General features: G+C 40.8%; 1 protein-coding gene and 1 long non-coding RNA gene across 2 annotated transcripts in view; one reads left to right on the forward strand and one right to left on the reverse strand.

Annotated features, from left to right (window-relative positions):
- Positions 1-686: 686 nt before the first annotated feature.
- Positions 687-16,479, reverse strand: part of LOC122174219 (uncharacterized) — a 61,719-nt gene continuing 45,926 nt past the window's right edge. The window contains exon 2 of the long non-coding RNA XR_006175736.2: positions 687-1,800. This is a non-coding gene — a long non-coding RNA (uncharacterized LOC122174219). The remainder of the gene's footprint in view (positions 1,801-16,479) is intronic.
- The window catches only part of ACMSD (aminocarboxymuconate semialdehyde decarboxylase), a 48,202-nt gene continuing 38,897 nt past the window's right edge, over positions 7,175-16,479 (forward strand). Inside the window, exons 1-2 of the mRNA XM_005286797.4 lie at positions 7,175-7,339; positions 13,191-13,235. Of these exons, the coding sequence (XP_005286854.2) occupies positions 7,241-7,339; positions 13,191-13,235 (144 nt within the window). The 5' untranslated portion in view covers positions 7,175-7,240. The remainder of the gene's footprint in view (positions 7,340-13,190; positions 13,236-16,479) is intronic.

The raw sequence follows: 16,479 nt of genomic DNA on the forward strand, positions 1-16,479 counted from the left end.
GATTTCAGAGGCCCTGGTAAAAGACAGTTCATTTACACTCTCAGCAAGTGTAGAATGGTTGTTGTATGTGTTTTTGGCAGATTGAAATCCCATTGGAGACGTCTACAGACGCATTTGGATGCCAATGTCATCAATGCTGTCTGCACTACCATGGCTTGCTGTGCTCTTCCCAATCTTTGTGACGCCAGAGGTGCGCCATTTCCCTCTGAATGGACCTATGACAGCGAGGGGCTGCTGAATTGGTACACTCAGCCAGAAAGTCCACCTACCACAGCTGGAGCTGGATGTATCCGGGCAACAGAAGTCAGGGATGCTTTGTGCACCCGCATTATGGACTTGCATGGCTCAAGGGAAGAGGAGTAATAGTACCTTTATGAATGTGCTTCTGGGGGGAGGGAATGGAGCTCATTGACTGTGGGGGGGATTCAGTGCTTGGGGAGGGATGGGGGCTTGATTGTCATGCAGTGTACTTATGGATGACATGGCCACTTATGAAATGGGGATGGGGGATGATTCACAGTATGGATTCATATAAGGAAATGATTGAAGTGGATTGATGTACCTAACCATATCGAGGAATAGTGTTAGCTTACTAATTCCTAATTGTCCCTTATCATGCGTTTACCTTTATTATTTCAAATACACATTGTATGATGTGCTGTAGTGATAGCAACAAACTTCCTTGGTGACATAAAAAGCTTTGTTTATAACATGTATTAGAAAAGTACAACATTGACCCATTTTAATGGCAGCTGGCCTGCCTACCACACCAAAATACTAGTAACAACCAGGGAAGCTGAAACGGGGGGGGGGGGGGGGCATGGCCCCCTGGCCTCCCCACTTTTTACCAGACGTAAGGATGAGTGATGGGGGGAGGGGATGGAGAGGAGTGAGCAGGAGGTGGAGTCTAGGGATGAAGGGGAGGCGCGGGAGTGGGGGCTCAAGGAGAAGGGGCGGTATGGGAGCAGAGGTTCAGGGGGAAGGGGCAGCGTGAGGGTGGAGCCTCGGGGGGAAGAGGCAGCTCAAAGGGTGTGGAGCGGTTCGGGCTCCTGTGGCCCCCCCATTTTTAGGGTGCTTCCACCACTCCTGGTAACAACAGAATCTTCCCCCCAAAAAAGTGCACGAACAAGTGCAAACAGTGAAACCATGTACAAGACAGAAACCCCCTATTGTTGCATGTGTCATGGCCCTGATTCTCCTTTCCCTTCTTTCCCTGTTTCCTGATCTCTTAGTACTGAAGAAGGGAGGTGGAGGCATCCACAAGGGAAAGAGTCAAAGACGGAGGACTACATGGGGCTAAGTTGCCCTGCCCAGCCACTCCTGGAGCCCGACTGCATGGTCCACCCAGCCAAGCTGTTTCTGGACTGCATCTGATGGTACCGTGCCGGGCACTCAGGCTGGGATGTGGGTGCGGCAGGAGCTATTACTCTCGCAGCCATTAGTGATATCAGCCACTCAAACAGTTCTCTCTGCTGAGCTCTGTCCTCCTCCTTTAGCCACCGTTCCTGTTTCAGGAACTGCAAAGGAAGTGCCTGCTCCCATGCTGAAGCCCTGTCCTGAAGCTATGCAGCCAGCCTCAGCCTGTCCTCTTGTCTCTCACCATGCCTTTTCTCTAGCTGTAAGTCCTTCTGGTTTTGGTACTGGACCTGTTCGTTGGTCCTGTCAAGAACTTCAACCATAAGTTCATCACAGAAATGCTTCCTCTTGGAACGGTCAGTGAAGCTACATTGTCCAGACTTGTACTGCAGTGTGGGTGAGCTGTGGAGGTACTGCAGCCAGCAGAGATCACGGGGCCTGGAACTGGACAAGACACAAAGAGTTATTGTCTCAAACAGCTCAGTGCAGAAACACAGAAAAAATCCTTATGGAATTTTAAGGATATAAAATGTTACTTTTCCAAACTGAATTTCAATATATTGTGAGAGGGATGTTTTAGTCCACAGAAACTCCCTGGACACAGCCTGGTTAATCACAATGAAAGAAGCACAGAGACAATGGTATGTTAAATATTCAAAGCTGTTTCTTGATTTCTAAAAATTGCAGATCTTCTTGGGTTGGGAGGGACAACTGGCAGTGGCCTTGCTACAAAAGTTTTTTCTATCATTCCAGGGCTTCCACATCTTGGAAGACATAACTGTTCTTTGTGGTGCCCAATTGGCAAAAGGAGATGTTATTCCAAGCTGCTGGTGGGAAACCTGCAGAATATGCAGCCAAAGTATTCAAATGTATAGTGACTGAATAGCCCATCTATGAGTGCACTGCCTGGTCAGCTACCAAGGTGGCCTTGGAAAATACACCCTTCCCCAAAATGTGTTTCTGCTTCAGGAAAAGTTTGCATCTATCAGTACCCGGGATTGAGTCAGAAATCATGAGAGAATCAACAGGATGCAGCATTAGCTTCCACACGGCTTAGCCAGTTGTGACTGCATGCAGACACACACAACTCCACAGCCATCTCCTTACACAACTACCCGCCCCAGCACATTTCTGGATACATTTTCAAACTCCAGTCGAATTTAGGACAAATACTTCTGTCACCTATGGACTACATAGATTACATGTACCTGAAAGGGGCTAGATTTGTGCATGGAACACATTTCCATCTCCCACCCCACAGTGCAGTTCACAGTTTCCAGGAGGCTCGTTACACCGCTGAGTGGTTACAGAGCAGCGTACTTACAGGCAATGTAAGATTATTTTTTAAGAAACAGGAATGCCCTAACAAAAATCTGTGCCCTTCCAGTAAAAATTCACTTTCAGGGCATTTTTACTGCCTGCATTTCCTGGTCTCCATTTTGAACGCCACATGGTGGGGGGCAGGGAGCCATGCCGGTGGCATACAATCTGCCAGTAGTGGACGCACACTGCTAGCTGGGGCTTATAACTACTTTTGTGTTGGTTCGTAGAATGGAAATCCCTTCCATTATTGTATTGATAAACATTATAATGGAGCCAGAAACTTACTAGTCTCCAGGTGGCTTCTGTCCTGTCTGTGTTTGCTGCAGGCTCCACAGCGGGCTGTTCCTCGGGGGAGCATCAAACAGCTCCTCCAAGTACAGCCCCAGGATGTGCTCTGCTGCTCCTGCTCCAAAGCCTCCTTTGAGAAACAGTTTCGGTAACAGTCATTTTTCTGGCCTCACTTGGTGCCTGCTGCTGGCTCCCATCACACCCTGTGCTGGATCCTGGGGCCAGCAGGGCACCATTCCAGAGGATCAGGTTATCATGCAGCACCATTGGTTCCATGCTTAGCGCAGCGCCCAGCACTCGGTCAAACTCCTCATAAAACAGGCAGGATGTTGGCAAGTTGCCGGAGGTGGTGTTCTGGTCATTCTTGACTCTTAAGCTGCTCCCTGCACTGGTCACTGGTCCGGTAAATTTGCAGCAGTGCCAATTATTATTGGTTGGTATGAGTGATCATTCCTGGTACGCTTACTAAAGTCCACTGGTTTGCTGGCCTCACACCTGAGATTTACCAAAATCTGGCTGTGCTCCAGTGACCATGAAGCAGCACGCTTTGAAAAGGGCTTGTTCTGATCAGTCTCCATTGCAAAGACAGAAGGCTCTCTGATGGTGTGTTTGCAGCTCAGTGGTCAGAAGACAACGAAAGAGTTAACGCTGATTCACTGAGCTGCTGCAGTACACCAAAGGAGGTTGCTTCCTTTTTCACTCTAGTTGATTGGAGATTCTGGAAGCCGGCCCTTGGGATTGTGGGATATTTTTGGCAGACTCCCAGGACGTGAGTTGAAGGGGCTCCATGCCAACTGACAGGGGGCAGAGAAAGTCAATTTTGACAGGAATGTCAAGAGGTCCCTGCTTTGGCTCCTTCTGCTCCTATCAACTGGAGTCTCTGGCTGGCAGGTCTCTGCAGTTTTCCCCCAAGGCCATATATGGGCGGGGGTGGGGAGAATGAGGAAGAGAGCTACTGCCTAGGTCCTAATGCCCCCAGAGTGTATGTGTGTGTGGCATATGTATATGTGTGGCATGTCTGCGGTGCACAGTCTGGATCCAAGGGTGTGCTGAGGTTATACCCACAGGGAAGAGGTTGGTACCCACTGAGTCCAATAGCTTCTGCTATGCACTGAGAGCCATTTCCACACTCCCTTTGAGATAGTGTCTCTGGAACGTGGCTCCAGGCCATCTAGTGGTCCTTGGTGACAGTGTGGCCTAATAAATTAGAGCATTGGCCTAGGACTCAGGAGACCTGGATTCTAGTTCTAGTCCTAGGTCTACCACTCACCTGGTGTGTGTGTGTGTGTGTGTGTGTGTGTGTGTGTGTGTGTGTGTGTGTGTGTGTGTGTGTGTGTGTGTGTGTGTGTGAGAGAGAGAGAGAGAGAGAGACCTTGGGCAAATCACTTCACCAGAGTGCCTCGGTTTCCCCATTTCTAAAATGGGGATTAAAATACCGACCTTTGTAAAGTACTTTGAGCACTATTTCACAGCTAATTATTAATGGGCTCTACACTTCCAAGCTTCTCATTGCTGGGGGTACCCTAGAATTCTACCAGATTCTGAGTCTTCTGCAGACATGGAAGAAGATTTGGCCCTAGTAGCAGTAAGCTAACTTCATGGGGAAGGTTTGCCTATTTGATATTGTGCAAAAAATAAAATTCCAGACTCTTGCATTATTTTTAAAGGTGACATTTACAAGATGGACTCATCTCACAGCCTCAGGGACTATGTGGTCTTTGATGACAGTCTCAAAGGACCGATGCAGTCACCAGGAAAGCCAAGAAACAATGTGTTGCTAAGCAACTGCTACCAGCATGCTATTCTATACTTATTCATTTAATTTCTAAAAGGACAAATTTTCTAAGTAGCCTCAGCTTAGCCACCAACAGTGCTACACACTCTTAACCAGTTGCAATGCTCTCCATGTGTGTAAAATAGCTGATTTGTACACACAAACCAGGTAGCTAGACATCTAGCTACTAAATTTGCAGGTGCCAGTAAAGAGCATGCAAAATTGAGGGTTCATTTTTAGAAGCTGGTTTGCAAATTTGGCACAGACGTCTTTGACAAAGGCTATCCTGTATTTGTGTCTTTTGTTTCAATTTTACTTTTCTTGAAAGTGACCAATCTTGATACTTCAGATGAGTGGCAACACTTTCTCAGCAGTTTGACTATGCATGTTGATGTTTCTGATGCATGAAGATCTTTTGTGTCATCATTCCCCACACATTTGGCCAACAAACTTTCTTAGGTAATGAAACAAAGGCAAAATGGGGATTTTCAAATACCATATGGAAGATATTGAATCTCAGATCCCAGCATCCTTCAAAACCCTGACTAAACTGCTTTTTGAAAAGAGAGTAAGCGCAGTAAATCTAATTCTGCTGTCAGTTACAATGATTGTCACTGAAATCAGTGGGATTACTCCAGATTTTTCACTAGTGTACCTGAAATCAGCCTTGGCCCCTAATAATTGTTATCTGGCAAAGTTACCCTGAAGAAGACTTTTTACCTCAAAGAAGTCATGAAAGAAGATTGTGCAAAAAGAATATACGGAAGCTTCTGCATTAATCAGGGGGTGCAGTTTGTTTTTAAAGACTTTGTGATGCCTCATAGAAACTTTGAGAAATATTTAGAAACAATTCTGCTTGGACAGTCTGCATTTTGAGTCTCTTTTCCAGTTTCTTCTTGTTTGCACAAAAATGCAGTCTTTTATTCTGTAAGGGTGAAATGCACTCCAGTTCACAGCCCTTACCCACCACAGAGTGTTATGCAATAACACTTGTTGAGAGTCACTGACCTTGATGAATTGGAACTTCATGCTCACGTTGACCCTTAATATAACCCTTATGGAATGCATCGGCCCTCTGCACTGGGATGAATTTCACCCGAGAAACTTGGCATGGTGCTGGGGAATCAAGCCCACTGTTTTTCAAAGTTTCCCTTGAGGACTTACCTGTTTTTTAATGCACGTTGCAAACCAGAAGTTGTTCAACAGCAGATCACCTGTACACAAATTTGACTCCTATAAAGTTACCAAGGTCTCTGAGAGCTTTGGCACAGTGCTGTGCTGACTGGAGCAAATAAAAGGATTCACCATTAAGATACATATAGTATTCCCAAAGATATTTCGTACTATAATGCAGAACAGACCCTTAAATATTTAGTAGCTCTGAATTACAGGGTCATTTTCCTTTTGGAGAGTTATGGTGATGTCAAACCACATAGAGGTTCTGAATTCCAGTCCCAAGCTCCCTGGGTTAGCAGAACCTCTCTGCCCCTAAGGCCTTATCTTATTCTCTGACCAGCACTTGGAGGTTGTCAAGATTAGCCCTCTATGATGACCCATGACATGGTGCCTGAGGTAAGCAAGAAAGAAGTTCCTTGACGCTCCTCTAAAAATGAATGAATATAATCCATGCTTTTTATTAACACAAATGTAAGACGCTGCACCTCAGCATGGAATTCTAATTTTTTAACACAGCAACTTGCATTACATAATACGGAAAGACACTTGTGATCTAGTAGTTGTGCATAGCTGTTGAAAAAGAACCATAATTTATGGTCTTCCCTAGAACTCCAGATGGAGACAATAGTGTTCAACAGACAGTACACAGAGATTGGGGGAGCACAGATTGAGCTAGTAGTACTAAAATTATAGAGAATAAAGGATAGTCCCAGCCAGTGTCAGAGAGCCTGGGGAAGAATGAGTGATATTGTGTAGACATACTGAATGAGGGGGGCAGGATAAAATGAGTCAGTATTGTGACCAAGCCAAAGAAGTAGGAACATAGCTACAGCCACAATTCTGCATTTCCATGAATTTTTATAAAGTAATATTGAAGGGACTCTGCAAAAAGGAGAGGGAAGATGAGAAGCATGAATTTATCCACTAGCCGCTGCATTTTATGCCCTCTTTATAAAAATCTTTCAGAAGAGAAAAGAAGAGAGTTAATAGCAACATGTTTAAAGTCTTTGTTTTTCTATAATAATTAACTTTTAAGTTTATAAACCAACTTTTATTTCAGACTCTAGATCAAAAACTCCATTTATACTGCACGTATAAATACACAGTTTAACCTCACTCTCCACTGTACAGTAATTTATGCAATAGCACTTCCTGAGAGTCACTGACTTTACATTACTTTGCAGCTCCCCTGGAATGTTAGCTCCCTGATTGGTTACTGTATGTAGACAACCTGATAGGACAGCAGGTGGACTTAAATAACACCCTAAGTTAACAGCAATCTGCTATGCCAGGGAGTACAGCGAACTCAAGGTTAATTAGAAAATGTCTTTCTTAAAACAGCAATTCTCGTGTGATCCTTTAGAGATGAAAATTGATATTCATAGTCACATTCTACCTAAGGAATGGCCTGATCTAAAAGAGGTAATAAGAGGTTAGACATTTGCTGCAGTATTAGAGCAGCATCTATTGTTACCATTGTAGTTTCTGATTTATCAATGTTTTTATTACTATATAAACATTTGTTTTCAATGGGTTTTTCTCTGATTTGGGGGGATTTAAGATCCTCATTCTGCACTATTTATTAAAGAAAAACTCCTTGGGCCCTATTTCAAGCCCCTTGTATTACTTTAAAGCAGTTTGAGTTTGTGTGTGCTTTCTAAATCCACATTAATTATGAATTTTGAAGCTCTATAAAACAAAGGCTTACTATGCTGGTTGCTAAATTAAGTAGATGGGGTGGTTACAGATTTCTGTATTTTTATATATTGCCTGAACAATCTCATTTTTTTTTAAAGATTTACAGTTGTAAAAATGCTGCGCTATTAATTCTGTGTTCTTAGTAAAACAGTTAACCTATTAGGGGAAGATTTTCAAAGACACACAGGACAGTTAGGTGCCCAAATCCCATTGACTTTAAATCTCCCCCTTAATTTGGTTTGTATTCACATTTTCTTAAAACATGTGTAAAAGAAGCATTAAGCAAATGACTAATAATGAATAAGACTGAAATCACTTTGCAATTCAGCCTGCATCCACTGAAGTGAATGGGCGTATCACCATTGATGGCAATGGATACAAGATCACCCTTTCTGTGTTTAGCTAAAATTCTTTTTTTTTTTCTTTTTTTCTTTTTTTAACTATTCCTTCTTTTGGTGGAACTTTTTAAGCCATTGGACAGATTCAGTATATTGCACTCTAAATGAAAAACTCAGTTAATAAATTCAAATACTGCTCCGAATAGAGGGCAAGTTAAATTGTTTGTTTTTAATATTTGCATTAGAGGTAGTCTAAATCTTATCACTTATTGATATTGTAAATTCAGAGTCTCTTAGTAAATCCAAAATGCACTGTCAGAAATAACTCCCTAGGCTCCATGTTCCATAGTTGCAAGCTGCCTTGGTCGTGCAGTAGGACCCAGGTGCAGAAGGGAGAAGTATTGGTAGATGTTTTTCACACAGAGGCGTGATCTATTTCTTAACCCCCCCTCTGTCTCACTTTCCCCATCTGTAATATGGAGGCATGGGTGCTCTGGGGATTCCTTAGTTAATATTTGCACAGTGCTTTGAAAATAGAATGTGCTATAGGTATTATTGTACTAAAAAAATCTAATTCTTTTGATGTTACATATAATCAGATTGTTTAATTTAAAAAATATAGACGTATCTAGTTCTAACTCAGTTTGTAGGATAGCCTTAACCGTGTTGAACACTGTGGAATATATTTTTATCCTTTTTTATTAATTCTGCAGCAATGTAGAGATTAGTAACATCACTTTTTAAAAAAAAAATCATATAATGAAATAGAATATAATTTCTGAAATTATTTTCTGATAAAACTGACTTTGTATGATCAGCTCCATTAAACAAGTTGAGTATAGGTGGTTTTTAAAGCTCATATAATATTTCCATTTGAGGCAAGCTAGCAAATTAGTTAAGAGAGAGGATGAGAACTGAATTAGCTGTTTTGTTTTTTTGGGTTTTTTTTTTTTTTTGTAATGGCTGTTTTGAGACCCTATTCCATTCTATCTTCATGGTAGTTAGAATGAAAGCCTACTAGGCTTTTGTCTGTCAATATGACACCATTTTATCTCATTGTGCCTATCTTTTGACTGCAAAAGAATACTGTGATTTCAACCTTGCTGTTAGGCACCAGACACAAGCTGAAGCTCTCTTTACACTGTGTGTCTCTCTTCCTTTGATATACTGAGGTTTCAATTCGTTCCTGATGACGGAAATGTCAAAAGTAGTTTTTGCAGGTTTGTTAGCTCTGTGTTTCTGTGAATGTTAAGTGCACAGGCTAGCAGAGGTTGAAGGTTAGAGAAGGACAGAAAACTGCAATTTATTTATTCAAAAATGAGTAGCAATGGGACCTGCAATTAAGAACACATGTGATTATTCATTTAAAACTGTCAGCAGTAACAATAATACAGATAGAACTGATTGGATGGTAACGTGTTTTCTGATCCATTAGCTTTGTCACAGGCACATGCAGTGCTATCTTATAATTTTTACATTACATGGTTGGTATCAGAATTACTGAATCTTGAACCTAAGATAATAGAAAACTTTGTGTTGGGTTTGTTCACCTGTGAACTTGGAAACCCATAACATATATAAAAATCATAGAAGCATTACAATTTAGGGCTGTAGAAGAGGTCATCTAGTCTAGTCCCCAGTGCTGAGGCAGGACCAAATCGACCTAGATCATCCCTGAAGACCTTAGCATCCTTTTGCAAACAATGAAAATTGGGACTAGTCTTTGTAAAATGCTCCTTAAGCAAATTGACTATAAACAAAATAAAAGTTGCCAAGCTCTTGATTATAATCTTGAAAAGACAGAAGCTTTGTGGTGAGAATCTGGGATTTCACCTCTGCCCTCCAACAATAAGTGGCTAACAGTGTCTCACCGTTATGCAGAAGCTTTTCATAAATCATTGGAGATTCTGATTATTCCACAGATAAGAGTCTCTTGACCATGGGAAAAAGCAGTCTTGAATCAATAATGCCAAAGTTAACAAAATGTCTTTATTTCTCTTGCTAGGCGTAGGCATTTGAAAATCTATATCCAAATAAGCTAGAACTTTAAAAAGGCAATGAAGTTTAAGTATGAAGCCTCACAGAAGGCTTATAAATTAGAAAGTTGAAAAGAAAGAGAAAAGTCTAATATCAGCACCAGAATACAGAAGATAAAGTAGACCCCGAAGCTATGCAGTATAATTAGTGATGCCTTGCACTTGAAGAGGTCATATTGCAAGGAAAACTTTCTCTTAAACTAGTTAGAACTGCTTTTTCACTCCTCTTGCTGAATTCTTTATAGCTCCAAATGTATGAGCCCACATTTTCAAAAGTAACTAGTAATTTTGAGTAAGTGAAGTGAAAAAGTGATCAGTGAAGTGCTTGAATGAGGAGTATGAAATGCATCCAGTTAATCCCTGAGGGCATAAGGGGGGAAATTGGTGGGGAAAAAATAGATCATTGACTACTTGATCTATTGTCTATGTGGTGGAGCTGTGTAGTGCTTCTGTTATCTGTACAGTTGCATAATCATAGTTATTAGGGAGCTGATCCAAAGCCCATTGAGGTCAATGGAAGTCTTTTCATTTATTTCAGTGGACTTTGGCTCACACCCTATGTGTCCTTGGCAAAATACAGTTTTAATGGTATGTAAATTTAAATTGGTGTAAATAAATATATCAACATACCACAGTCAACAGCATCTCTGGCTGAAGTCAGGGGCCTTATTTATACTTGAAGTCAATGATTGGTTTGCCTGCCTGCATTGGATATGCAGGATCATAATTTTGCTTATGCTGATGTGTTAATGATTTCTGCTTTTGTCCAGTTTCCTGCAAAATGTTACTTTATGGAAAAAATAGAGAATTCTGACCCTCTCTCTATCATCATACTTCATTATTTCATATACTTTTAAATCTTATGATTTAAAAAATTAAATGAAAATAAACCTCTGGTGGGGTTTTTTATTTTTAATTCAAAGAACTTTAAACCTCTTCAGGAGACTCAATGGACATCTAACTTGTATCTTTTAAGCCTGTCTCTCCTGATTAAATATTAATAGGGAAAAGAAGGTGACCTTCAGCCTTGCTGCTGAATCATGGAAGCTGAAATGCAAAATCAATACATCTTCATGCTAATGATTAACTAATTGCAGTTTGCTAGGATCTGTGCCGGATCATTTCTCATCTCTTATTTTCCTTCACATACTTCATTTGGTTGTTGTTTCTGTTTTAAAATACTAGTCTGTACAGTAAAGTACAGCCCCAATATAGTAAGGTACTTAAGCATGTGAGTCAGGCATCTTAAAATTAATTCTTAGACACATGCTTAGGTATCTTACTGAACCAGAGGCTAAAGGCTCAATCCTGCAAGTGTACTAACCCAACCCAGCAAAACAGTCAAGCACATATTTAAAGTTAAGCATCTGAATAGTCCTATTGAAGTCAAAGGAACAATTTACGTACTTACGCTAAGTATATAGTTGGGTGTTTTGCTGGATCACAGAGTGATCAGCACCTTGAAGGACTGAGCCCTAAAGAGGATTATGTTATGGCCTGATCTTGTGAAGCTCTGAGCTCCCTCTACGAGGCGCTGTGCACCCTCAGGTCAGCACCTTGCAGGATCCAGATGCCAGAGATTTAAAAGAATTTTTGCCATTAAATCAAGGAATATGTGCTAAAGTCATACACAAAGGAAAGCTTTTGCTACTATAATAATTGTGAAAGTTCACTAGCTGATCTTACTGGCGCTATTCAGTAACTGGCTACACTCCAAAAATAATGCAAATGTTCAACTTTCTAGATGTGCCCTTGGGTTCAGAGTATTCGTTTATGGTTTATGAATGCCTGCCTTTTTTAAGGAGAAAAGCATCATAAACAATAAAAAATGACAAATACTTGGAAGTTTGTCTTGTATGTAATGGTAAAATACAATTTTTTTATCAATCTTAATAACTGTCTAAAATGGCAAGATGTTTGGAAACCACTGTCAGATTTCCAAACACATTTCATCAAATGTTCCTCTAATATTTTCTATCTATACTGTACAGTTAATTTGTCATATAACATTTACTCTTTAACCATTTTATTAACTTATTCCGGGGGGGAAACTGACAATTCTCAATTGTTATTATCTGCTCTGGATATGTATTCAGAGCTTCAAGAAGCTTTCTCCAGATCCAGGGTAATTTAACTGAGGTTTTCTGGTGAAAATCTCTTAACCTTACCTAACTGAATCTTCCATACGTGCATCTTTGGAACAGAAAACACTGTGCAGATGAAGATAACATCATTGTGAAGAGTGCTGTGCAAATAGCTAGTTGGATGCTAAATGAGTATACACCACTACCTCAATATAACGCGACCCAATAGAACACGAATTCAGATATAACGTGGTAAAGCAGTGCTACGGGAGGGGGGGGCTGCGCACTCCGGTGCATCAAAGCAAGTTCAATATAACGCGGTTTCACCTATAACGCAGTAAGATTTTTTGGCTCCCGCGGACAGCGTTATATCGAGGTAGAGGTGTATGTATAAGGTTATATGGATGAAGTACAGCTACATAGGTGCATGTAATACACACCGCATATGATGTGGTTTCTCACAAACATGGATGCATATATCCTGTGTTAGATCTTCAGCTGGTGTAAATCAATGTAGTTCAACTCAATTCAGTGAGGCGATGCTAATTAACACCAGTTGAGATCCTGACCAGATGTGCATCATAAGTATGTAAGTGCACCACCCTTTCTAGCTGCATTTCATCAGATGAAACAGTCCCACTTTTGACAGCCTAAAGAAAATGTGGTTTTGCATCCACTTTTAGCTAATAAAGCTCTAAAAGGATATTAACCATGAAAATGAATCATAGAAATTCAAGAAGTCAGTGGAAAACACTCTTAAAAGGGGATGAGTCTGTCTTTACTTCTTAGATGACTACCTAAGCATCTGGCATGCCCACAAAAGGCTATTGTCTCTCCCACACTGGTGTAGTGGATATTTTTTGTTTTATTTATTTTATTTTAATTCTTCTCCTCCTCTTCTTTCCTTTGTGACTCTGAGTTTGTTTCTTGCCACTTACTTCCCCCTCCTCTTTGCCCTATTCCGGGTCCACCTGAGGGAGATGCTGCTATTTGGGAGGGAAGGCTTTATCCATGAGGGTCATCTTGCACTTGGATCTGTCTAGCTGCATGAACTGAACCTTTGATTTTCATTCCATACCACTGTCTAATCACTGGCCTTTTCTTCCTTCCTTCACAGAGATATGGTTATGGTGGATGGGTTCAACTGGACCACCATTGCAAGGTACGCAGTTCTCATTCAGTAAGGCATTATTGTGGTGTCAGCCGCCTGTACCCTTTAAAAAGCAGAGTGCCAATAAAGTTGATGGCCAATGTTTAACTTGCAGTGTCATTAAGATACACATTTTTAGGAAGCAAGATTACTCCAAACACTGAAATATCACCATAGATCTTTCTGTTAAAGGACTGAGATAGGGTATAACTGCCTTCTAATCTCAATTTGAAACATTATCCAGCAGTCTTCATAATTACCGCAGCCTAATATAGAAGAACCTCAGAGTCATGAACACCAGAGTTATGAACTGACCACACACCTCATTTGGAACCAGGCAGCAGCAGAGACCCCCAAAAAAGTAAATATGGTACAGTACTGTATTAAACGTAAACTACTAAAAAAATAAAGGGAAAGCAGCAATTTTTCTGCATAGTAAAGTTTCAAAGCTGTATTAAGTCAATGTTCAGTCATAAACTTTTGAAAGACCAACCATAATATTTTGTTCAGAGTTACGAACATTTCAGAATTACGAACAGCCTCCATTCCCGAGGTGTTCGTAACTCTGAGATTCTATTGTATTCAGAATGGGTAGCTCTAAAAAACAGATTTTAATAATAAAAAAAGCATAACTTAGATCAAATTAAAAACTTTTTTTCCATAGAATCACCAATTTTAGAACTTAACCCAGAAATTGACCCAGATCTTCTGACATTATATGGCTGTCTAGAAGGAAAAGAAAACACAAATGGAACTATCTAATCACATTTTTATAGAAGTTAAAGAACTAGAACAAAGAATTTTCAAAAAGAAGAAAGACTAATTCATTCCTCAGCTTTATAGCAAGGACAGCAAAGACAGAACAGTGTTTCAGTCGGAACAGTATGCAGCCTTTTGGGGCCATACTGTACACCGAGCTGTGTGCATAATTGATTTTTCAGTTCCATGGCTAAAGCTGTGCAAAGAAAGGTAATTCCATTTTCCGGAGGATTTTGTTATTTCAAAATCTGCTTTTGTTTAAATTTTCAACAAAACCCCCAAATTCTCCCCAAATGGGAAGGGAGCTCTGAGGCAGTCCGCCTTGTGGGCTGCTGCTGACCGTGGGAGCATGGGGATCCCCAATGTGCAGGCAGGCAAGGAGTCAGGTGGGCTCCAGGACACCTACGTGGCAGGGAGTGTTTAGTCAGAACGTTGTCAAAATTAAACTATCGCTATAGGACATTTTGGTTTTGATAAATTGGCAAATTCCATTGAAAAACTCATTTTTCTGATTTTTTTCCCCAACTTGCTATAGTTGTGGTGTATATAACCAGAACCTGCAGCAGGGGGCAGTGCAGAAGTGACCTGCCTCAGCTGGCGATACAGAATGCATTGTATCTCAAGATGCCACTAGCAGCACAGAGAGAACACATGCACTCCATTCTAGGATGAGCCAGCTCCCTTCCCAGGCCCCCAGCCTTCTGGAGAGGTTAGCATTATTAATGGAACTAGCCTGGAGCAGTCCTTGCCCTCAGTGGAGCACAGGGACTGCCAATCCATCCAGCCACCTCAGGTTCACAAGGAAGGGAAGGTTCCTTATACCCTCTCCTTATCCCTCAGAGACTTGTGAAAAGCTAGCAACAATTGAGCCCTTAACATAAAATTTAAGAATAATTTGTTGGTAATAATAATAAATAAAATATTTTATAGTGCCATAAGTTTACATACAAGACACAAAGCCTGCCCTGAGGAGGTAAATAATACAGGACAAATGAACACAAGCGAAGAGGCAAGCTAACACTTCAGGAGCCTGACCCAATTGCCCAGTGAAGTCAATGGGAGCTTTCCACTGACTTCAGTAGGTGCTGGATTAGGTCCCAGGATTGTATTATGTTGAGAAAGGAAGAGTGGGTGCTTGAAGAGGTGGGATAAGGAGGATGATCTAGTACACAGGTCACTGGACTAGACTTCAAGAAACTTGTATTTAGTTCACATCACAGCCACAAACTTCCTGTGCTTCCTTAGGCTCCTGCTTCAGTTCCCCATATCCCTGCCACATGGAGTTGTTGTGCGAATAAAATCTATTAATGACTGTGAGGTGCTCATACTGTGGTGATGCATAGGTAGTTAGCTAAGGAGGGATCTGAAGAAAAGGAGGAGGTATCTGGTGGGTAAGAATAGGAAGAATGATTTATACAGTGCACAGTTGAGAGTGCAAAAAGGAGAGACGTCCTTAGTCCAGCTAAAAACTTGAGCACATGCTTAACTTTAAGCATGTGCACCCTCCCATTTAAGTCAACTAACTAAAACCAGTTACATTATTAAATGGTTGGCAGTTTAGATGGTGAGTTTAACAAGACAGTTAGAGTTAATCTGCTCCCATCTTCTGAGGTTAAGACATGACTTCCAAATGGGACCTCTGCACTGAGAGATAGAGGGATGAGTGATATTTGATTGACTAGATCTGCACAACACAAAAAGAATAAATATCTCGTGCTTGGCATTTTCAGGGTGTTGCCTCAGCATCCCCTTCAGCTTTAGTCTCACAAAGACAGTAACTGAGCTGCTCTGCTTTTTAACAAAAAAAAAAAAAGAAAAAAAAAAAAGCCTCCCTCCCATGATTCCTCACTAGAGTTATAACTATTACATGTGTTATGTAAAACATAGACTGAGACTTTCCAAGCTACCTGATGAATTTAGATGCTATTTTCTTATTAACCATAATAGATTTTAATAATACTGATCTTGGGACAAGAACCTGTCAACCCTCAAAGTGATAATTGGGAATTCTTAAGTAATCAATAATAATTAATATATAATCTATAGCTTGGGCTACAGAATGGGAACTGGACATCGAAATCCTTTGGCAACTTGGAAAATCACAGTCTGTGTGTGTGCATCTGTGTGAGCACACATGAGTAATAAAAATAAAGTTGAGAAGTTTGATAAAATGCAACATCTGTTTATTACAAGAACATTCCAATGTCACCAACATCATTGGAATTATAAACCATGGAAGTTTTTAAAGATTCAGTTGGAACCCTGAGGCAAGCTAGTAGTAGCAGCACTATGGGCTATCCAGTGCTGCCTCTGTCAGAGTAGGTTGGATGTTACTGTCATTGGGAGGGAATAGAGTAAAGTCCTTTGCATATAACAGGAGCAAAGGAAAATGTGTCTTACAATGAGAGGAGGAAAAAGCTTCTCATAAGATTCTGTAAAAAAGAATCAAACCATAAAAAATTAATTATGTATTTTTTCAAAGGAGTGAAATTCTGAA

This window comes from Chrysemys picta, chromosome 11 (assembly GCF_011386835.1).
Source record: "Chrysemys picta bellii isolate R12L10 chromosome 11, ASM1138683v2, whole genome shotgun sequence".
NCBI lineage: Eukaryota > Metazoa > Chordata > Testudines > Emydidae > Chrysemys > Chrysemys picta.